At 44.5% G+C, this 23,447-nt stretch overlaps 2 protein-coding genes and 1 pseudogene across 3 annotated transcripts in view; 2 read left to right on the forward strand and 1 right to left on the reverse strand.

Annotated features, from left to right (window-relative positions):
• LOC309564458 (uncharacterized protein) overlaps positions 1-23,447 on the reverse strand; it is a 1,566,033-nt gene that overhangs the window by 953,819 nt on the left and 588,767 nt on the right. The window lies entirely within an intron of this gene.
• LOC309562922 (small ribosomal subunit protein eS12-like) lies at positions 8,378-8,884 on the forward strand (annotated as a pseudogene). The gene has a single exon. The product of its transcript is annotated as a small ribosomal subunit protein eS12-like (transcript).
• Positions 11,549-23,447, forward strand: part of LOC309564027 (uncharacterized protein) — a gene marked incomplete at both ends in the record, with an annotated part of 35,611 nt that continues 23,712 nt past the window's right edge. Inside the window, 5 exons of the mRNA XM_082268651.1 lie at positions 11,549-11,632; positions 11,838-11,972; positions 12,059-12,182; positions 12,299-12,378; positions 14,013-14,291. Coding sequence (XP_082124777.1) covers positions 11,549-11,632; positions 11,838-11,972; positions 12,059-12,182; positions 12,299-12,378; positions 14,013-14,291 — 702 coding nt within the window. The remainder of the gene's footprint in view (positions 11,633-11,837; positions 11,973-12,058; positions 12,183-12,298; positions 12,379-14,012; positions 14,292-23,447) is intronic.

A 23,447-nucleotide genomic window follows, 5' to 3' on the forward strand; every position in this document is an offset into this window, starting at 1 on the left:
AAAGAATGGAAACAGCAGTAATTGCACCACATATAGGTAAATAATAGCAAAATATTATTCATAACAAATAAGTGAAAAAGACGGGAACCCTTAAACCCTATATCTATATGTATGGGGTGATGGAGAAGTTTTCAGAAGGACACGAGGATATGATGGAGCCAACTAATACCAGGAACCCACCAGAGAGATGTTCCCGTCCTCTGTATTTCTGGGATTCCACATAGGTCAATATTAAAGACGAGATAAAAGAGGAGGATGAGGAGTATGGAGTGATGGAGGAGTTTTCAGAAGGACACAAGGAGTTGATGAAGTCACCTAATACTAGGAACCCACCAGAGAGATGTCCCCGTCCTCTGTATTTCCGGGATTCCACACAGGTCAATATTAAAGAAGAGATAAAAAAGGAGGATGAGGAGTATGGAGTGATGGAGGAGTTTTCAGAAGGACACACGGATATTGATGGAGCCACCTAATACCAGGAACCCAACATAGAGATGTCCCCGTCCTCTGTATTCCTGGGTTTCCACATTGGTCAATATTAAAGAAGAGATAAAAGAGGAGGATGATGAGGATGGGGTGATGGAGGAGTCAGAGTTTTCAAAAGGACACAAAGATTTGTACCAGGAGACCATGGTGGAGCAATCCAGCTACAGAAACCCACCAGAGAGATGTCCCCGTCCTCTGTATTCTGGGATTCCACACAGGAAGATCACATCATTCCTCACCATCATCAGGTAGATGAGAAACAATTATTGGTAGCTATGATTTATACATATGCATGTTTGTTACAATGAATGTTTTATTATATATTTAGAGTGGAAACCTCTGGGATTATAATATTTACGTTAAAGAAGAGTATAAAGAGGAGGATGAGGAGTATGGTGTGATGAAAGAGCTTTCTGAAGGATACAAGGATCTCCACAAGGACATCATGATGGAGCCATCTAGTAACAGAAACCAACCAGAGAGATGTCCCCGTCCTCTGTATTCCCGGAATTTTACACAGGAAGGTCACACCATCCCCCACCATCATCAGGTAGATGATTGACAATTATTGGTAGTTATGATTTATATACAAGCATGTTTGTTAGAATGAATGTTTTATTATATATATTTTTTTAGAGTAGAAACCTCGGGGATGATAATATTGTTGTTAAAGAAGAGTATAAAGAGGAGGATGAGGAGTATGGAGTGATGGAGGAGTTTTCAGAATGACACAAGGATATGATGGAGCCACCTAATATCAGGAACCTCACAGAGAAATATCCCCGTCCTCTCTATTCCACACAGGAAGATCACACCATCACTCACCATTACAAGGTTGGTGAAACAAGGATTCTAGAACATGGACTTTTAGAGATGATGTGTGTGTTTTTTTTATTTGATGCCACAATATTTAAGCTTATATTTAACAGATGTTATTGTTGATCCTTCTCTTGGTTTAGGGTGAAGATCTGATAGATATAAAAGCTGAGGTTAAAGCAGAAGAAGAGACATATGTGAGGGATGATCAGCAGTCTATGGAGGAGGATGGAATAACGGGGACATTTATAGAGGAGGACACTCCTACAGAGATCAGCACAGGTGGGTCATTAACACTAAATACACTTCCCCACCCGTAATGCTACCTCCAGGCATACATGCCCTCAATCTATACTTTATTGATATAAATGTGCTCCAAATTGGGAGATTCTCAATATTTATAGAGTTAGGACTACAGTACACTGGAGTGCTGTGAAGTGGCGCTGCAGCTTACAAACATACAAACCCCCTAATGTAACATGAACTGTTAGAAAGGACAATTTGGTTTGTTGGTCATGCTGGTTAGTAAGTAACCGGTTCAGCGGTTGGGTTCACGCCAGAACATCCGAAAAGTTTGGATCCGAACCATGAACCCAATTAAAGTCTATGGGACCCGAACTATAAAAATGAAAAGTCCCCATTTTGAAGGCTTATATGCAAGTTATTGGCCATAAAAAGTGCATGGGGGACCCGTTTACTGCCTAGGGGGACATGTACCAATGCAAACATTTTATAATTCTTAAACTGAAACAATAAAAATTAAAAATACCTTTTATGGAATAGACAATCCCAAGGATCATCCGCCACCCCGAAATCTGGTTAATAAGATATTGTAGTCTTAACTAGAATACACGGATCTTGGGACATCCCCACCACACATGAAACATTGATCCCTCAACCTGGCACCCCCTCCAACAGCAACTGGATCTCTCAGGGAGACAACGATGGACCCTGGTTGGTGTGATGCACCATCTCGAAAGGCACTTATAGTTCAACTCAATAAAAAGGAAGCTTTCATCCAAATCCTATGGAAATTCTACAGTTCCAAATCTGTTAAATGCCGCGAAAGGGACGATACCAAAAAGATGGCTGGAAACAGAAGCCCCCCACCGCGAGGGAGCGGTGTGGGAAAGTGGAATATATATATATACGATATGGAACTTATGTGCAGTAGAGATGAAGAACATGTTATTTAAAAGAGTGGGAAAAATGGAAACATTTTAAAACCACTGGGGATTATACACAAATTTGGGGGAATTAGAGAAGTTAGTATCATGAGGACAAATGAAGTTATATGGGAGTAGAAGAAACTGTGGTAGGACTTTTTGTAAGTTTGTATTAACTTTAGGAGAAATGGGGGTTAGAAATTAGAGGGGATATGGTATTTAATCTATGTTGTTTCTCTTTTGTTTTTTTCTAAACGTTTTTGTATAATTGTGGAAAATTAATAAAACTTAAAGTAAAAAAAAATTAAAAATACCTCTAAATTTTGTGCCTGGGGGGGTCTGACCATTATAAAGAAAAAAAAATAGAAATCTAAAGTGATTTTCCCTGTAAGCGTTCTTTTTTTTTTTTTTAGTAAACAACAGCTTGGGGCGCCAGCCTGTACTGTATGATGAGGACACAATGTAGTGCACTGGAAAGCAGTTTTGAGATTTTTTGAATAAATTCTGGTGTCTATTCTACAGACTTTGGATAGAAGTAAGAGGTGCAGAAAAAGTGGTCGTTGGGTGTCGATGGTGCCTTCACACTGTAACCCTTTAAAGTAGGGATCGACCAATTATCAGCAAGGCCGATATATTGAGGGCCCATATGCACTTTCCCCGATATATCGGAATTGGCCCTGGAGGTTACCGATATTGCTGATATTGTCGTGACGTCATTGCGTATGTTGCGCCATGCACCTTCGCGCACTGGGACAGCTTTAGGCTGCCTCCCTCAGCCTCGTCTGGGCGGAGTCTGGGGACAGTGAGTGTACACTGTGCACAAGTGTGTTTAACACAGCCACCACATTACATACACCCACCCATAGCTGCCCAGTGCCAGCCAGCCACCCACAGGCCTGTACCAGCCAGCCAACCACAGGCCCGGCCTGTACCAGCTAGCCAGCCACAGGCCCTGGGCCTGTACCAGCCAGCCACCCACCAAAGGGTGCCAGCCAGCAAGCCACCCACCACAGGGTGCCAGCCAGCCACCCACCAAAGGGTGCCAGCCAACCAGCCACCAAAGGGTACCAGCCAGCCACCCACCACAAGGTGCCAGCCACCCACCACAGGGTGCCAGTCAGCCAGCCAGCCACCCACCACAGGGTGCCAGCGAGCCACCCCCCCAAAGGGTGCCAGCCACCCACTACAGGGTAACATGTTCAGTAACAGATTTGTGTCGAAAATTGTGTTTATTTTGCAAAACTTTAAATGTTCAAAATATCGGCCAATATCGGCCGATACCGATATGCAATGGCCAATATATTGGTATCGGCAACGAAAAACCGATATCGGTTGATCCCTACTATAGAGGTACTTTTGATAAAAGCAAGAGTTGGCCTTGCTGTACAAAATTGAAATTGAATGCCCCGGTCAAGCAGGTGCAGAAAAATGAGTCCTTGGGTGTTAATTGTGCCCATAAAACCTACACCAAAAGTTTTCTTCCACATAAAATCAACGCCCACAAAGCTAGGCAGCCTAGACAGTCTTACAGAGAGTCAAGATGCCAAAAACAATAAGCAACATCAGCATCACCAGCTGTATGGAGATGTGCTGGCAAAACAAATTCCAGCACTGAGTCCTGTCCCGCATTCTTCCTAATTGCAAGCAGAGTTACCCAGTGTGCTGTGAACTAAATAGATTGTCCCTGACCATGCTTGCTGGACCACGTGTCTGCAGTAACATGGACCTTGACTACCTTTCCCAACGATGCCACAACATTGCCTTCCATGTGATGGTACAGAGCTAGAATGGCCTTACGTGCACAGAAATAGCGACTGGGAAGCTGCCATTGTGGTACAGCACATTCTGAAAATTCATGGAAGAGGGCTGAATCCACCAGATGGAAAGGCAGGAGTTGTAAAGCCAGCAACTTGGACAAGTTGGAATTTAGACGCTGGGCATGTGGGTGGCACCAACTGTATTTTTTTTCTGATGCAGCAGCTGGGGCAGAGAAATTTGCCTGCTATACTCTACAGCTGGTGGTGTTCTGCTGGCAGATGTGCTGCAAGGACCTGTGACACTCTTCGCTATATCACCATCCATGTCAGTGGAGGCTGCTGAGAGGTCATGAGATATAGCGGGGGTAGACCTGAGAGGTGAGGAGTAGAATTGTGTCCCTTGTATGTGGCTTTCAGGTGTTCTTGCCAACGGGAGGGTGGTGGTGAGAGGTTAAATGCCTTGTAAAGCATGTGGTACCAAAATAGCTGGTGTTTTTGCCACGATTGATCTGCTTGCGGCAGAGATTGCAAATGGCAGTGCGATTGGCTGCACATGTGCTAAAAAGGCCCAAACAGCTGAGCTGTGGGAAGTGGGCCGTGAGATAACATCCCCACAATCTGATGGAATAGGATGGCTGCTCTTTTCTCTTCCATGATGGCTGTCTATGGAGGACATCTTGCCTCGTTGGGGTTGTACCTCACCCTCACTTTCCTCTTCCGCTCTATTCGGCACCCAAGTCGCATCAGTGACCTCATGGTCATCATCATCCCCTTCATCCTCATCATCACTGGAGACAACTTGGCAATGCGCTGCAGCTAGGGGAAAATGACTACTAATTTGTTGTTTATCAGTGTTCTCCCCTCTCTTTAGGCTCATGTTACTCCCTTCCTCAACCTCAGAACCAACATCTGAACCAGGTAATGGCTGTGAATCATCAAGAAGCAAGTGGCTGACGCTGTGTTCAAATAACTCAGCTGACTCCTCCATCCCTGATGCTGGGGCTATGGCAGGAGTAGCTGTGGACAGGGAGGCAGAATAAGCCACTCTGGCAGCTGTCTCTGCTTGGGTGACATAAGATGAGGAGGATGAGGATGGTTCAGTAAGCCAGTCCACCACCTCCTATGCATGCTGTGGCTGGATGGCACAGGCAACATCACTAAAAAGAGGAAACGATGCCCTGCCTGAGGGCTGACCACACCCACCTTTGCCTGTGGACACAGACGCTGCTGGTCCCCTCACATTGCCATGGGAACGTCTGCCTCTCCTTGTTGGCCTCCCAGACATGATGGGGGGGGGGGGGGCTTATTACCGAAATGTAATACAGATGAACAGTTTCCCACAAGCGCTTAATTTATAAAATAAGGTCTGCAGGTATCGACAGCAGGGTTTGCTCTTGGATACGGAACTGGCTAAAAGGGCGTGTCCAAAGGGTGGTAATAAACAGCGCATACTCAGACTGGGCTGAGGTAGTAAGCGGGGTGCCCCAGGGCTCAGTCCTGGGACCAACCTTGTTCAATTTATTCATAAACAGCATTGAGGACGGGATCAGTAGTTCATTATCAATTTTTGCAGATGACACAAAATTGGCCAGGGCAATAACTGCACAGCATGAAGCAGATATCCTACAGAATGACCTGGACAAAATAACGGAGTGGGCAACGACATGGCAAATGAGGTTTAATGTGGAGAAGTGTAAGGTTTTGCACTTGGGGACCAAAAACATAAAAACACAATACATGTTAGGAGGGGAACCCTTGGGGGACTCAAAAATGGAGAAAGATCTGGGAGTCTTGGTTGATGATAGATTAGGCAACAGCATGCAATGCCAAGCGGCAGCTTCCAAAGCCAACAGAATATTAGCATGCATAAAGAAAGGGATGTATTCCAGAGATAAGACTATAATCCTTCCACTTTATAAAACTCTGGTCCGACCGCATCTGGAGTATTCCGTCCAGTTCTGGTCGCCAGTCCTCAGGAGGGATGTGTTGGAGCTGGAGAGAGTCCAGAGAAGGGCAACTAAACTAATTAGGGGATTGGAGGACCTTACCTATGAAGAGCGGCTGCAATCGCTCGATTTATTTTCCCTGGAGAAGAGACGTCTGAGAGGGGACATGATAGCAATTTATAAATATCTTAATGGGGATCTCAGCTTAGAAAAAAAGCTGTTCATTCGAAGGAATTGCATGAGGACTCGAGGACATACAATGCGATTAGAGGAGAAGCGTTTTAACCTCTGGCAACGTGGGGGGTTCTTTACTGTTAGGGCTACAAGATTGTGGAATTGTCTACCACAAGAGGTGGTTTCTGCGGGAAGTATGGTGACTTTCAAAAGACTCTTAGACTTACATCTCAAGGATCAGGAGATTCAGGGGTATGTGAGATGATTACAGTCACACACACCTACACAGGTTGAACTGGATGGACTATTGTCTTTATTCAACCTCACCTACTATGTAACTATGTAACTATGTAAGAAATATGTGATTGGATGCACTTTAATCAATGGAAAGTGGTGTTTGGTGCACTTTAAATTAGGGACTGCCGCTGACAGACATGTAAAAACTAACAAAAAATATATTACTGAACAAAAATCAGAAAGACTGCGGCTGACAAACTAAAAAAAGGGGGTAGGCAGGGGAACAAAAAAAAAACCCTGCAGCAATAAAAAAAAAGGTATACAGCACTAAATGTAATGTATACTGTGTTAAACACTGAACTACATTAACACACTACACTAACACTACACTATACTACACTACACACTACACTGACACTACAATATACTACAGTACACTACAATGACACACTATACTGACACTACATTATACTGACACACTATACTGACACACTACACTGACATTACATTATACTGACACTACACTATACTGAAACACGACACTGACACTACACTATACTGACGCACTACACTGACACTACACTACATTGACACTACACTATACTACACTACACTATACTGACACACTACACTGACACTACACTGAGACTACAATAAACTGAAACAAGACACTGACATTACACTATACTGACGCACTACACTATACTGAAACACGACACTGACACTACACTATACTGACGCACTACATTGACACTACACTATACTACACTACACTATACTGACACACTACACTGACACTACACTACACTGAGACTACAATATACTGAAACAAGACACTGACATTACACTATACTGACGCACTACATTATACTGACCCTACACTATACTGACACACTACACTGACACTACACTACATTGACACTACACTATACTGACACACTACACTGACACTACACTACATTGACACTACACTATACTGACACACTACACTGACACTACACTATACTACACTACACTGACACTACAATATACTGAAACATGACACTGACACTACACTATACTGACCCATTACACTATACTGACACTACACTACATTGACACTACACTATATTGACACACTACACTGACACTACACTATACTGACACTACACTTACACTACACAATACTACACTACACTGACACACTACACTGACACTACACTATACTGACACACTACACTGATACTACACTATACTGACACACTACACTATACTTACACTACACTATATTGACACACTACACTACACTATACTGACACACTACACTATACTGACACTACACTATACTGGCAAACTACACTGACACTACATGATACTGACACACTACACTGACACTACACTATACTGACAAACTACACTGACACTACACTGACACTACACTATACTGACACAATACACTGACACTGCACTATACTGACAAACTACACTGACACTACACTATACTGACACAGTACACTGACACTGCACTATACTGACAAACTACACTCACACTACACTATACTAACACTGCACTTTACTGACAAACTACACTGACACTACATTATAATGACACACTATACTGACACTACATTATGCCGACAAACTACACTGACACTACAACTACTGGTTGTCAGGATGCCTGTGGACACTGACTCTCTAATAGAAATGAGTCAAATTCACAGTTTTTGTGTTTTCTTTTTTTTAGCAGGGTTTAGTGAAATTCAAAGATTGGATGCCAAACCTGAACCCCATTGAGCCTAGTCAATCAAATTGAAAATGCCCATTGCTCTTTCCTTCATTCTGTGGAGCAGGTTGGCGGAGTAATGCCAAACATCCATTAGACATCGAGGATGGCCGAGGAAGGCATTTCTGCTGGAGGTGTAATGGATATTAACACCGCTCTCCAAGAAGTGCTCAAGACCGCACTTAAACATGATGTCCTGGCTCGTTGGATTAGTTAAGCTGCCAAGGCTCTTGACAAATGCCAAGCCCATCTTTGTGTACTGGCTTCCAACTGTGATGAACCAATGTACATAAAGCTGGTTAAGGCACTTTGTGCTGAGCATCAGATCAATCTGATTAAGGTTAATGACAGCAAAAAGCTTGGTGAATGGGTCGGCCTTTGTAAAATCGACAGGGAAGGAAAGACTCGCAAAGTGGTTGGTTGTAGTCAAGGACTATGGCAAGGAATCCCAGGCCAAAGATGTCATTGAAGAATATTTCAAGTCCAAGAAATGAACATCTAAATAAAAAGTTTGACTTGAAAAAAAAAAAGAAAGAAAATGCCCATTTTCTGCGCTATTACACAATGCAGTATCATAAAATGAGGCGGAGGGAGGGGGGGGGGGGGGTCTGCACACTGCCCTGGAAAGCATTTACTATCGCAAACAAAATTTATATTCAGCCAGGAGCAGTGATTTTCTTATTAAAATTGCACCAGAAAACATGCAAAACTGTCCACTGCAATTATGACAATGAAATAAAGAAGTCCTTGTGAAAGGCCAAGAATCCTTAGTGACTCCCATGCTCTGTTCTGCAAACACAAACTGTATGCACTTACCCGAACATGAGACCCCCCCAAAACTAAACAGGTCTAACGCTCTTAAAAACACCTACAGCCCAGCGGTCATAAGATCAGGCCACCGTATACAAAGCAATCCAATGCTACATATAAAAAAATTGGCCCTACTGTATGTATGTATGTGAGTTAGGGACCTTAGATTGTAAGCTCTTTGAGGGAAGGGACTAATGTGAAATGTACAATGTATATGTAAAAGCGCTGCGTAAAGCGCTATATAAGTACCTGAAATAAATAAAATAAATAATACATACACGCAGCACAAGGCCGTGTTCACTCTATGAGGCATTTCTCTCCACTCAGGACATCTCTATGGTAGACAGGACAGGAAGTGATGTCAGGTACAGACAGGAAGTGATGTCAGGTACAGACAGGAAGTGATGTCAGGTATAAATAGGAAGTTCCAGGTGAAAGGTGAGTCGGGAGGAAGTAGAGAGAAGACATTGCTGGATGTGGCAGCAGATGAGGTAATAAGATCTTATTTTATATTTACACCCAGTAACCCCCCCCCCCCCCCCGTCATGTCCGTCCTCTTCCTCCATAGTCACTGTGACCTCTTTTATCTCCAGCAGATGATGATACACACATATAGTGTGGAAACGTAGATTAACTCCCTCAGGGTCAGAACTTTCCCCTACTTACGGGACCAGAACATTCTCTTCATTTTGGAGATAAATTCTAGTAATATGTTCCTCGAAACAAACAACACTGACAATAAGTAGACAAGACAATGACCATCCTGACCATACACGGTCTACAAAGGGCAATTTTTACACTACACAGGCAGCCAATGGGCAATCATTACAATATGCAGCTAACACAATGATGGAGTGCCGGGATCAGGAGTATGGAGCATAGAACCCCTTACATTGCTGGAGGAAGAAGACATTCCCCAGCCTGCCATGAAGAATATGTTCCATTGTTGGTGTCAGAGGGAGGAAAATACTGAGGGTTCTGAGGAACCTAGAAGAGCTGAGGAGGTACTGAGGCTGAAGGAATTTGGGGTCCCTAAGGGGGTAGTGGAGTTAAATGGCTCTGGGCTATTGATAAGGTTGGTGGGCAGCAGAGCTCTGAGGGAAGAGGAGATGATACGGCTCAAGGAGACTATAAGGTAGGGAGGGGACACTTGGTCTATGATGGTCCTCCCACCTGCATTTACTTTACAGAACTCCTGCCAGGAAATTGAGGCAACCTTCACCTTCTTACCATCTCACTGGTCAAATAAAAATTTTCAAGATCCCAAGTGGAATAAAGAAGGGCAATCCTTCACCCCTTGGTGGGCACTCGTACTTACAGGAGGTCTGTTTGTGTAGCACTCGGGGTGGTCATAGGTCTGTGTTGGGGTTCTTGTGGGGCAGTCCAGCACATTCCCATGACACAAGCTCTGGCAGTGCCTGGTGCTGAAATTCAGAGCCCCAGGAACCCACCACCACTCTGTACAATGTCCTGGATACAACAACATTTTTGGCAAACAATAGAAAACAAACCACCTGCTGTCCTCCTACCCCCACTGGGCTGCCATTGGAGGTAAGAAGACAGACCCCCCCCCCCAACCGCATCCTCCTACTATCCAATTCCTTCTCTTAATGCAGAGAGTGACATCACTTCTGCCAGAGATTGGAGCCTTGCAGCCAGAGTTCTCTCTATTATCCCGATTAGCCCGCAACTCCGGCCAAAAGTCAGCAAGTTCCCCTTCCTGGACATCAAGATGATGCTTCATTGACCTCACAGGAAGGATCGTATTTATCATTCCTTGTTTGCAGATCTAAAACCCATCAAACCAGTTCAGAAAACAAACAAACCCAACAGAGAAAAGGGAATGTCTGATCCGCAGGCCAAGAGGGTTCCAGGTTCATGAAAACGAATCAAACAATAAACACTCCAAACTAAACCCTGTCATAGATGGTTCAAATCTCGGCTGGGTTCAGCAGGAACTGGTCAAGATTCAAACCATTTATGGGCAGGCTGAATGTACACAAGTTGATCGATCAATTACCTTGGGTACAACCAGCCTGCCGGATTTAACAATCGATTATTGCATGCAGCTGTCATAGCTTCTAGCAATAATCACTGAGTTGTCCCAGATTTCTCCGCCCCCATCTCTGTTGGGAGAACACAATAGCTCTGCAGGAGCGATTTTCTTTCCTTCAACCTGTAGGGGGAAAGAAAAACGCTCTACGTATGGCTGGCCTAAAAATGTTCCCATGGGGGCAGTAGTTTCTAAATGTACATCAACCCTCCTATTACCCCCCCCCCCCTCACATCCACATCCTATTATTGTGTGACCAATACCATCCAAATAATTATTACTTTCATATCCCAAAGTTATCCGTCTACAAGGAGATCTGTATAGATGAAATCACGGCACGAATGAGGATGGAGGAGGACCGGAGTCACATGACTGAGAGGATACTAAACCTCACCCTGGAGATCATCTACCTGGTGACCGGAGAGGTGAGGAGGATTCTGGGAGGTCACATGAAATCACTCTTATCTCTATTAATAAAACACAGACCTGACCGGAGAGGTGAGGTGAGGAGGATTCTGGGAGGTCACATGATATCACTCTTATCTCCATTAATAAAACACAGACCTGACCGGAGAGGTGAGGAGGATTCTGGGATTCTAACACGATATTCCTATTGGTTCTCCAATACAGAGATTTCCTCTTCTGAAGTCAGGTGATCATATGACCATCACAGTGCCTCCATGTGACTCCCTAAAACCTGAGAGACACAACATGCAGAAGGTTCTAGAAGTCACCAAGAAGATGATGGAGCTGCTGACAGGAGAGGTGAGCGGTGCTGGGAATTCTGGGACATTATCCAGTAACAGACAAGGGATGTGTCTGGATGGTGACTGTATCATTGTGTGTGTCAGGTTCCTATAAGGTGTCAGGATGTCACTGTCTATTTCTCCATGGAGGAGTGGGAGTATTTAGAAGGACACAAGGATCTCTACAAGGACGTCATGATGGAGAATCAGCCGCCCCTCACATCACCGGGTAAGAGGAGACTTTATTGGAAAGGAGAGAGCAGTACAGAAGCTCCACCTAGATCCCCCATCATCTGATAAACACATAGAAACAATGTATTCAGTCATTGTGTGTGTTTCCTACAGATGGATCCAGTAATGGGAACCCACCAGAGAGATGTCCCCGTCCTCTGTATTCCCGGGATTCCACACAGGAAGGTCACACCATCCCTCAGGTAGATGAGGAACAATCACTGATAGTATCATTAGGATCTGTACATTATCTGCATTGTTACCATTGATGTCATTTTTATTATATATTCAGAATGAAAACCTGAGAGATTCTAAAGTTGAGGTTAAAGAAGAGATAAAAGAGGAGGATGATGAGAATGGGGTGATGGAGGAGTCAGAGTTTCAAAAGGAACGCAAAGATCTGTATCAGGACACCATGGAGGAGTCATCCAGCTACAGGAACCCACCAGAGAGATGTCCCCGTCCTCTGTATTCCCGGGATTCCACACAGGAAGGTCACACCATCCCTCACTGTTACAAGGTTGGTGGATTGGAGCATCTAGAACATGGACTTTTTTAGAGGATGTGTGTATATATATAATATCACAATAATAAAGCTTATATCTTCCAGATGATATTCTCTCTCATTTTCTTTGTTTAGAGTGGAGATCCAATCGATATAGAATTTGAGGTTAAAGCAGAAGAAGAAGAGACGTATGTGAGGGATGATCAGCAGTCTATGGAGGAGGATGGAATAACGGGGACATTTATAGAGGAGGACACTCCTACAGAGATCAGCACAGGTGGGTCATTAACACTAAATACATTCCTCCACCCATACTGCTCACTGATTGGTCCAGTAGGGCTATCAACCAGTAATAAGCTGGTAGCAGTCACTTTACTGAACTACATTCCCTGTCCTGCAGATCGTTTTTCTCTCACATAATCTTCTTTCTCTGTGCTGCAGACACAATGTATGTATCTAGACTGAATTTATGTAGATTTTAAGGTTCAGCTGGCAGAAAAATGTTGGTTTTCAGCTTCACAATTTGCTCAACCTGCCCAGTGCCCTGGGTCTAGCAAGAACTCAGACAGGGAATACACATATACAGTACACAATACACAGTCCTAAATGTTGTATCTTATACAATATGTTGTACATTACATAGTCCTGACTTTTACCCTCTGCCCTCTACTCACTGCTATTTATAAGCATTGTCTCACTTTGTCTCCAGACTGTAAAGTAGAAGATGAGGACATCACACAGTATAGTCCAGGAGAAAACCCGGCTACCTCAAATGTCCATCCGGCACCACACAGTGTAGATGAACCATTGTATTCCTCTTATCCTGAGGAACCTCAGACTGTGAGGGACAGTGCCGGACCATCGTATTTCTCTTATCCTGAGGAACCTCAGACTGTGAGGGACAGTGCCGGATCATCGTATTCCTCTTATCCTGAGGAACCTCAGACTGTGAGGGATGGTGCCAGGCCATCGTATTCCTCTTATCCTGAGGAACCTCAGACTGTGAGGGACTGTGCCGGACCATCGTATTTCTCTTATCCTGAGGAACTTCAGACTGTAAGGGACAGTGCCGGACCATCGTATTCCTCTTATCCTGAGGAACCTCAGACTGTATGGGACAGTGCCGGACCATCGTATTCCTCTTATCCTGAGGAACCTCAGACTGTGAGGGACAGTGCTGGACCATCGTACTCCTCTTATCCTGAGGAACCTCAGACAGTGAGGGACAGTGCCGGACCATCGTATTCCTCTTATCCTGAGGAACCTCACACTGTGAGGGACGGTGCCATTCTTCCAACAGATAAGAAGTTTTCCTGTACTGAGTGCGGGAAGTGTTTCCATTCTAAATCTCATCTTAACATGCATAAAAGAACTCACACAGGTGCGAATGTGTTTTCCTGTTCTGAGTGCGGAAAATGTTTTGTCAAAAAATCAGAACTTGTAAAACATTGGAGGTCTCACACGGGGGAGAAGCCGTATTCCTGTCCTGATTGTGGAAAACATTTTTCAGAGAAATGTAATCTCTACACACATCAGAGATCTCACACGGGGGAGAGGCCATATTGCTGTCCTGTGTGCGGGAAATGTTTTTCACTAAAGTCCGTTCTTAATAAACATCAGAGATCTCACACGGGGGAAAAGCCATATTTCTGTCCTGAGTGCGGGAAATGTTTTTTACAGAACTCCAATCTTTACAGACATCGGAGATTGCACACGGGGGAGAAGCCGTATTCCTGCCCTGATTGCGGGAAATGCTTTGTACGAAAATCAGAACTTGTCATACATCAGAGATCTCATACGGGTGAGAAGCCATTTTCTTGTCCTGAGTGCGGGAAATGTTTTACACAGAAGTCCCATCTTTACAGACATCAGAGATCTCACATGGTGAAGAAGCCACGGTCCTGAGTGAGGGAATTGTTCGGTACTGAAGTCCTGTCATCGGGAAAATCAGGGATTCCACACCACCCTTGTGGTGCATTAGTGCCTTGAGTGCGGGAAATGTCGGGTATATGAATTTTGCTGGACATCATAAGCTTTTACACATCAGAGATTGCACACAGGTGAGAAGCCGTATTCCTGTCCTTAGTGAGGACATTTTTTTTCAGATATGTCCATTTTTTACGAACATCAGAGATCTCACACAAGAGAGAAGCCGTATTCCTGTCCTTAGTGTGGAAATGTTTTTCACAGAAGTCCAAACTCTAGATCTGTAGCACTGTATGTGTACAGTGTAGGAAAAATTAGCTGGGCTCCTCTGTAGGCAGAGGAACCAGGGTTAATTTGTTTAGAGTTGGCAGAGCTCCAAGAGCTGAGTCTCTGTTACCTCCCCCTGGCTTCTTCAACTGCTGGAGGATTCTAGAACTTAGAGGGCAGAGGAGCAGAGATAAGGCCTGAATATTCGTGTAGTCTCCTCCAATCCCTGGGTGGGAAGGGCCCAGAAGGTTGATAGATAGGCCATAAATATTCTGGAGCCTGGCCATGTGATCTGCAGAGTCCAGGGTTTAGTTGCCTAGAAGGGACCCCTTTGCTGGGGGGGGGGGGGGGGGGGGCTTTGCCTCTGGCAGAAGGAAGGAACCAGAAAGAGAGAGAGATGAAGCTGAAGGCTTAGCTGAAGCCATCCTGAGAGCTATTGGGTCCCGTCCAGCAGAAGGCCTGTTCAGCAGTTACATCATGCAGGGTTCTCCAAACTATGGCCCTCCCAGTTGTTCAGGAACTACAATTCGCTTCATGCTTAGGCATGTCTTTGAATGTCAGAGTTTTACAAACCCTCATGGGACGTGTAGTTCCACAACAGCTGGAGGGCCATAGTTTGGAGATCCCTTTGCTACAGGATCCACCAAAGGGACCGAGTGAATAGCTTCAACCACTACACCCCAGAGCCTATAGAGGAGAAGCAGTCAGGTGCAATACCCAGCTTGCCGACTGCTTAGAGCCAGTACAGCTACCCTACACCTCTTGCTTGGGGAATCTAAGGAGCAGCCAGGTGCCCTGGCATTTTCTACAAAGCTAGAGCATCTACATTCCGGTTATCCTATGGGGCGACAGCCTAGTCATTTTCTGTTAACCAGAGACAGTTTCAAGTCTTCACATTGCATTCAAGTTACAGTTTTGGGCATCCCATACCTTCCCATCCCTATCCAAGTTCACCCCTTAATAAACCAAAAACAAAACACACAAAAGCACCCTGGACTGGTTTTTGACTACTGAGTGAATGCTGGAAAATTGCGATTGCCTGGCTGTGTACGTGAGGGGAACCCAAAAATCCGACGTTCCTTACGGCGGTAGTGCTATACAGACATCGGAGATCTCGCACGGGGGAGAAGTTCCTGGTCTGAGTGAGGTAATTGTGACTCCCTGAAGTCCTGTACATCTGAGGTCCCACACAACCCTCGAGGTGTATTAGTGCCTTATGTACTGGAAATGTCTTCTATATGAATTTTGCTGGGCATCACAGTTCTCATGTGAGGAAGAAGCACACCCTGATATACACCTCAGATATATTCCATGGCTGAGCTCCATCATATAGACCACTTTGGTGGACGGAATCGAGCCACTTTGCCGCAGTACCCTAAACGTGAGCGGTCGGCAAGTGCTTAAATGCCTCCAAAAAAGTAAAAGAGAAGTCTGATTTAGAAGGATTTTTACTTTTTCGTTTTGGGTAACAAAATCCTTCGAAATCAGACTTCTCTTTTACTTTTTGGTGGCATTTAAGCACTTGCCGACCGCTCACAGTACATTTACTGCGGCGGTCAGCCCCGTACAGGCAAAGTGACGTAGTACTACGAGCCTCTAGAGGGTGAGCGTGCGCGCTCCCGCCCCCGCTCGTTCCCTAACAAGTCCTTGCGTGTGACCGGCGGCTCCAATGTCCGCCGGCCACTCAAGATCTCCCGGTGGAGAGGGAGAAAGGCAGGCGGCTGATGTAAACACAACCGTCTGTCATTCTCCCTGATCTAACTGCAGAGATCATACGATCCCGCTATGTAGGATCGTATGTCTCTGTGGTTACATCACAAGCCACACCCCTTTACAGTTAGAAGCACCCCCCTAGGGACACACTTAACCCCTGCATCACCAATAAAGTTAACCCCTTCCCTGCCAGTGTCATTTTTACAGTAACAGTGCATATTTATAGCACTGATTACTGTAGTAATGTCACTGGTAACCCCAAAAGTGTCAAAAATGTCAGTGAAGGGTCCGATCTGTCCGCTGCAATGTCGCAGTCCCGCAAAAAAAATCGCAGATCGCCGCCATTACTAGTTAAATAAAACAATAAAAATGTCATAAATCTTTCCCGTAGTTAGTAAACGCAATACCTTTTGCGCAAACCAATCAAAATACGCTTATTGCGATTTTTATTTTTTTTACTAAAAATATGTAGCAGAAAACAAATTGCCTAAAATGTTAAAAAATTTTGATTTTTAAATTTTTTTTTTGGGAATGTTCTATATCAGAATGTAAAAAATATATATTTTTTCAAAATTGTCGCTCTTTTTATTTCAAAAATTAAAAATCGCACAGGTGATCAAATACCTCCAAAAGAAAGCTCTATTTCTGGGGGGGGGGGGGAGGATGTCAATTTTGTTTGGGTACAGCGTTGCACGACCGCGCAATTGTCCGTTAAAGTAACGCAGTGCCGAATCGCAAAATATGGCCTGGTCAAGAATGGGATAAAATCTTCCGGTCTTAAAGCGGTTAAAAATACGCTCATTGAGAATTTTTTTTTAGCTAAATACATTTTGGCCTAAATATATGACAAAAATTAAGTATTTTAGATATTTTTTAACTGTCAAAGTAGAAAATGTCAATTTTTTCGCAAAATCTTTGCTCTTTTTTTATTAATATCGCAAAAAATGAAAAGCGCAGAGGTAATCAAATACCACCAAAAGAAAGCTCTGTTTGTGGGAAAAAAAGGACGTAAATTTAGTTTGGGTACGGCGTTGCATGACCGCACAATTGTCAGTTAAAGTCGCGCGGTGCCAAGTTGCAAAAAGTGGCCTGGACGTTGAGCAGGAAAATCCTCTGGTGGTAAAGTGGTTAATTGTATTTTTAGAGGAGCAAATAAGAGAAATGTATTGTTAGTGTTTAAATACACTTTAACCACTTAAGCCCCCGAAGATTTTCCCCCCTAATGACCAGGCCCTATTTTGCAATTCGGCACTGCGTTACTTTAACTGACAATTGCGCGGTTGTGCGACGCTGTACCCAAACAAATTTGACGTCCTTTTTTCCCACAAACAGAGCTTTCTTTTGGTGGTATTTGATCACCTTTGCACTTTTCATTTTTTTTTTTTAATTTTTGCGCTATAAACAAAAAAAAGAGCGACAATTTTGAAAAAAAAAATATATATTTTTCACTTTCTGCTATAACATTTTTTTTTAACATTCAAGGCCAATTTGGCTTCTGCTACATAATTTTGTACCTTGATTACTGAAGGCCCCTTTCACATTTGTGTGACCTCAAAGTCACGCAATTTTTTATGCCTATTACATTTTTCTGTTTGCGCCCCCCCCCCCAAAATATTTTGAGCACCAGCCACCACTGATAAGGATATACATTACATACACACACAGCACAAGACCGTGTTCACTCTACGAGACGTTTCTCGGGGCTGCAGTTCCTCTGAGCTCCACAAGGTGGTGATCTCACTTCTACCCAGACAGGAAGTCTCTATGGAAGACAGGAAGTGATGTCAGGTATAAATAAGATCCGGGTGAAAGGTGAGTCAGGAGGAAGTAGAGCGGAGACGTTGCTGGAAGTGGCAGCAGAGGAGGTAATAACATCTTATTTTCTATTTACACCCAGTAACTCCCCCCCCCCCCCCCCCTGTCATGTCCGTCCTCTTCCTCCATAGTCACTGTGACCTCTTTTATCTCCAGCAGATGATGATACACACATATATAGTGTGGAAACCTAGATTAAGCCCTCCAGGGTCCAAACATTCCTCCACTTACGGGCCGGGACATTCTCTTCATCTTGGAGATGTGTCACCTTCTCACCTTAGCAGTCTAGTCTAAGACTAACTGATTATACGATGATATGTTGAGGGGGGGGGGGTTGATAGTTGTGGATATATAATACAGGTGTTTTGTATTTTATGTTTTTTTTTTTTTTTTTTTAACTTTATGGTGAAGAGGGATAATAAATATTCCTGACTTCTGTAAATGTTCAACACAAGGGATGTCTGGATGGTGACTGTATCATTGTGTGTGTCAGGTTCCTATAAGGTGTCAGGATGTCACTGTCTATTTCTCCATGGAGGAGTGGGAGTATTTAGAAGGACACAAGGATCTCTACAAGGACTTCATTATGGAGAATCAGCCGCCCCTCACATCACCGGGTAAGAGGAGACTTTATTGTAAAGGAGAGAGCAGTACGGAGGATCCACCTAGATCCCCCATCATCTGATAAACACATAGAAACAATGTATTCAGTCAGTGTGTGTGTTTCCTACAGATGGATCCAGTAATGGGAACCCACCAGAGAGATGTCCCCGTCCTCTGTATTCCCGGGATTCCACACAGGAAGGTCACACCATCCCCCACCATCATCAGGTAGATGAGGAACAATTATTGTTAGTTATGATTTATACAGAAGTGTATTTGTTACAATAAATCTTTTATTATATATTCAGAGTGGAAACTTTGGGGATGTTTTTTTTTTTTTTTTTTTTTTTTTTTTTTTTTATTTAAAATTTTCAAATTTAACAAAACATAGGATATGGACATGCATGTACATAACATATATCGAAACAGCAATATGCGGTGGGGGTAGGGGGCAACACGTCCATTGCCGATAACTAGGGTAAGGGGGCAAGGAGTAGGGGGCGGGACCAATCTCCAAAACATAGAGTCCAACAATGGGGAATCAAGTGGGGGTTGCAATAGAGAGATCATGACGGTTCGGAAATATGAAGGAGTCAGGGGGAGAGTCCAAAACGTTATTGGCATATTTAGAAAAGACACTCCACTTGGCGTTGAAGGCCGCAATCGCACGTGGGGCCTTCGAGTCCATATTGAGGCGATCAATGGACTGGAGCGTGGTTAGCTCTGACCGAAGCATGGCTACATGGGGGGGGAGGTGGCAATCCAATGTTTTAGTATCAAACGCCTTGCAATGAGTAGTGCGGTCAGGATCCAGAGGCGAGGTGGATTCGCTGCGGTGTCGGACCATTTCTGTAGACGCTTGTCCCAGTAGCCAAAGAGCAATATCATAGGATCCTTTGGTACGGTGACCGCGGTCACTGTGGTTATAAAGTCCAAGATTTGGTCCCAGAATGCAGAGATCGGGGCGCAGTCCCAAAATTTGTGGAAGAGTGAGGGGCGCTCCTTGCGACACATAGTGCATTTGTGGGCATCTTGGACAGTTTTGTCTGATAAGAAAGGAATGTGTGCTCTGTGGAATATTTTGAGCTGGGTTTCTTGCCACACCGAATTGGGAGTAAGAGACAGGGTGGTCCGAAGACCGCTGATAATCTTGGGCAAAGTGTCATCAGCCGGGAAGACCTTGAGCCAGTTTGCTGCTGAAGAAGTGAAGGAAGCAGGTGGGCAGAGTCGGATAAGTGGTTTGTATATGTCAGAAATAGTATACTTGCCAGAGTCCAATAAAGTGTCAATGAGAGATAGCTTAATCCTGCCATCAGGTTTGGTGTGCGTGTCCCGGATGTAGTGACGGCATTGCGCCAGGTAAAAGGATTCTGAGGGGGGCAGAGTGAACATGTGCATCATGTCAGCGTCAGAGCGCAGTATTCCTGTTTGAGGGTCACAAAATTGGTAGAAGTTGACCAGTCCCTTTGACTTCCATTCTTCGTAGACCGCATGGTCCAGGCCGGGGGGGAAAGTGGGGTTCCCTCTAATGGGAAGGTATTTGGAGAAGTACAGAGGTATCTTCAAAAATTTCCTCACCTCCCTCCACGCAATAACCGTGTCCCGTAGGAGCAGATTATGGCGCAGTGAGGGTGGGAGTTGAGTCCATTTGGTGTGAAGAAGTGAGACGAGTGAAAAAGGCCTAGACATCTGAGACTCCAGCTCAACATTGGCGAATTGAGAAGACTGAGATATCCAGTCCAGTGCCACTCTCAATAGACAGGACAAATTATATAAACGAATACTCGGAAAATTCATACCCGCGTCTCGCCTGGGGAGGCATAACTTATTCAATGAGATGCGAGGTCTCTTCCCCCGCCAAAGAAATCTGGAGAACGCCTTGGAGAGGTCTTGCACATCCTTGTGCCTAATCAATAGGGGAAGGGTCTGGAGAAAATACAGGATGCGGGCAAAACTGACCATTTTGATCAAATGGCATCTCCCCAGAAGAGACAACGGCAGGTCCTTCCAGTTTTCCAGTTCCCCCTTCACTTTAGCAAACAATGGTGGGTAGTTGAGGGTATAGATGGAGGAGGGGGTCCTACCGATTTTTATGCCTAGGTAAGTGATAGAGTGTTGCGCTATTTTAAAAGGGGAGTCCGATTCCCAACTCCGGGCCGTGGCCAGCCCCAAGGGGAGAATCTCACTCTTGGAAAAATTTATTTTAAGGCCCGAACATTTCCTAAACGCATTAAACGTGGACACAATCGCAGGGATGTCTGCAGAGGGGCACGAGGTGAATAGGAGGACATCATCTGCAAATAAAGAAATCCTCAGGTCTGTGTGACCCAGACGGATCCCATGAAGGGGTGCAGGACCAGAGAGGTATCTAGATAGGGGTTCCAAGGCCAGATTAAAGAGTAGTGGGGACAGCGGGCAACCTTGGCGGGTACCTTTAAACAGTCGAAAGTCTTCAGTCAGTGCACCACCTACACAGAGTCTGGCAAGCAGGATAAGAGTTGGCGCATCACACATACCTATATAGCATCAAGGGGTATGCAGTTCATGTATAGTCATTAATCTGGTGTAGTTGATGGCTGAAATAGATGACACTCAGGGCCAGCTCAGCTGCAGAGAGAAGTCAGCTCTGAAAGTGAAAATAAAAACAAAAAGCAGAGCGCCTCTAAGTGTTATCAGTTTAATTAAAAGGGTAATGCAGGTACAGGAAAACTGCTCACATTTAAAACAGTATAAAATAGCTCATCTGTTAGGTGGTCTGCAGGAACACAGGGGTCCACGGCTGGATGTTAGTAGCTCCAAGAGATGGTGCAGGGGATGCTGAAGGAGGGAGATGTCTGGAGAGCCAAGAGACCAGATAGTAGGATGGTCAGCAGCTTCAGGAAGGTGTTCTGTTCCTCAGGGAGACACCTGGTGAGCCGAGAGACCGTTAGGTAGAATGGCTGTCGGCTTCAGAAGGGCGCCCTGCTCCTCAGTACATCCGGCGCCAACAGATAGGGGAGCCCAGCGTGACAGATCCAGCAGCCAAACGCACAACGCGTTTCCGAGCGTGCGCAGTAGCCTCACAGGGCGTGCGCGCTCCTTTCTCAAGTGCAGTGGCATGACACAGAAGAGCTGAACAAGTTTATAGGAAGCCAGCACTCAAGCTGGGTGGATACAGATGGACTTAAAGTGGCCATTGTAAATGGGCTGGACAGTGGGACCACAATACTTAAAGCGGCAATAAGAAAATAAACACAAAAAAAAAAAAAAAAAAAAATCGCATACAAATGAAATCGCATTGAAAAAAAAAAAAAAAAAAAAAAAAAAAAAAAAAAAAAACCAAAATGGTTATTTAACAAGGTAAAAAGACATACATCGGCTCTAATCATAATATGGTGTTAACATCTAGCTCTTCGTTTAAACCCTTGGGTGAAAGTGAATCCAGGGTATAGATCCAAAATGTCTCTCGTTGGCATAATTTGGCAAATCGTTCGGCCTCAGATGGAAGTTTGGGGATAGACTCTATTACCCAAACCTCCAATCCTGATGTGGACTTGTTGTGGAACTCGAGGAAATGGCGTGGTACGCTATGTTGGTCACAACCCTCCTCCACAAACCTGCGATGGCGACCAAATCGTTGCCGTAGTGGGCGGATGGTGCGACCAACATAGAGTAGTCCACAGGGACAGGTCAGGCAGTAGATCACGTAATCAGTAGAACAGTTGTAGAATTCTTCCAAACGGTAAGTCTTATTCTCATGGGTGAACTGTTTTTTACCATGTCGCACAAAGGCACATGTTTTACATAAAGGCTTGTTACATCGATACATGCCCTTTAAGGGAATGAGGCATAGTGGATTATGGACTTTTTTAGTTTTGAGACGACTGGGTGCAATTTTGTTTTTTAGGGTGGGAGCCCTACGGTAAGTAACTCTAGGTTTGTGACCTAAACTGGGTAAAAGATGGGGGTCCTGTAATAAAATGTTCCAGTGTTTCTGTAGTATGGATTCCATTTTCCTGTAGCGGCAGTGGAATCTGGTGATGAACCTCGGAGTGGATTCATCATATTTAGCTGTATTTTTGGGGGGTTTACCAGGCAGGAAGGTGGTGTAAGCTTGATTGACCAATTGGTCAGGGTAACCCTTATCCCTAAACTTGGCTCTCAAAGCATCACTCTGTGTGATGTAATCTATATCCCTGGTACAGTTCTGTCTAAGGCGACAGAACTGCCCTTTAGGTATATTGTTTACCCACTGGGGATGATGACAACTACTATAGTGTAGGTACGAGTTGCCAGCGGTGGGCTTGGTGTAGTTCCGGGATAAGGGTTACCCTGACCAATTGGTCAATCAAGCTTACACCACCTTCCTGCCTGGTAAACCCCCCAAAAATACAGCTAAATATGATGAATCCACTCCGAGGTTCATCACCAGATTCCACTGCCGCTACAGGAAAA

The sequence above is a fragment of the Pelophylax lessonae genome (genome assembly GCF_965119305.1).
Source record: "Pelophylax lessonae genome assembly, chromosome: 9".
In the NCBI taxonomy this organism is placed as follows: domain Eukaryota; kingdom Metazoa; phylum Chordata; class Amphibia; order Anura; family Ranidae; genus Pelophylax; species Pelophylax lessonae.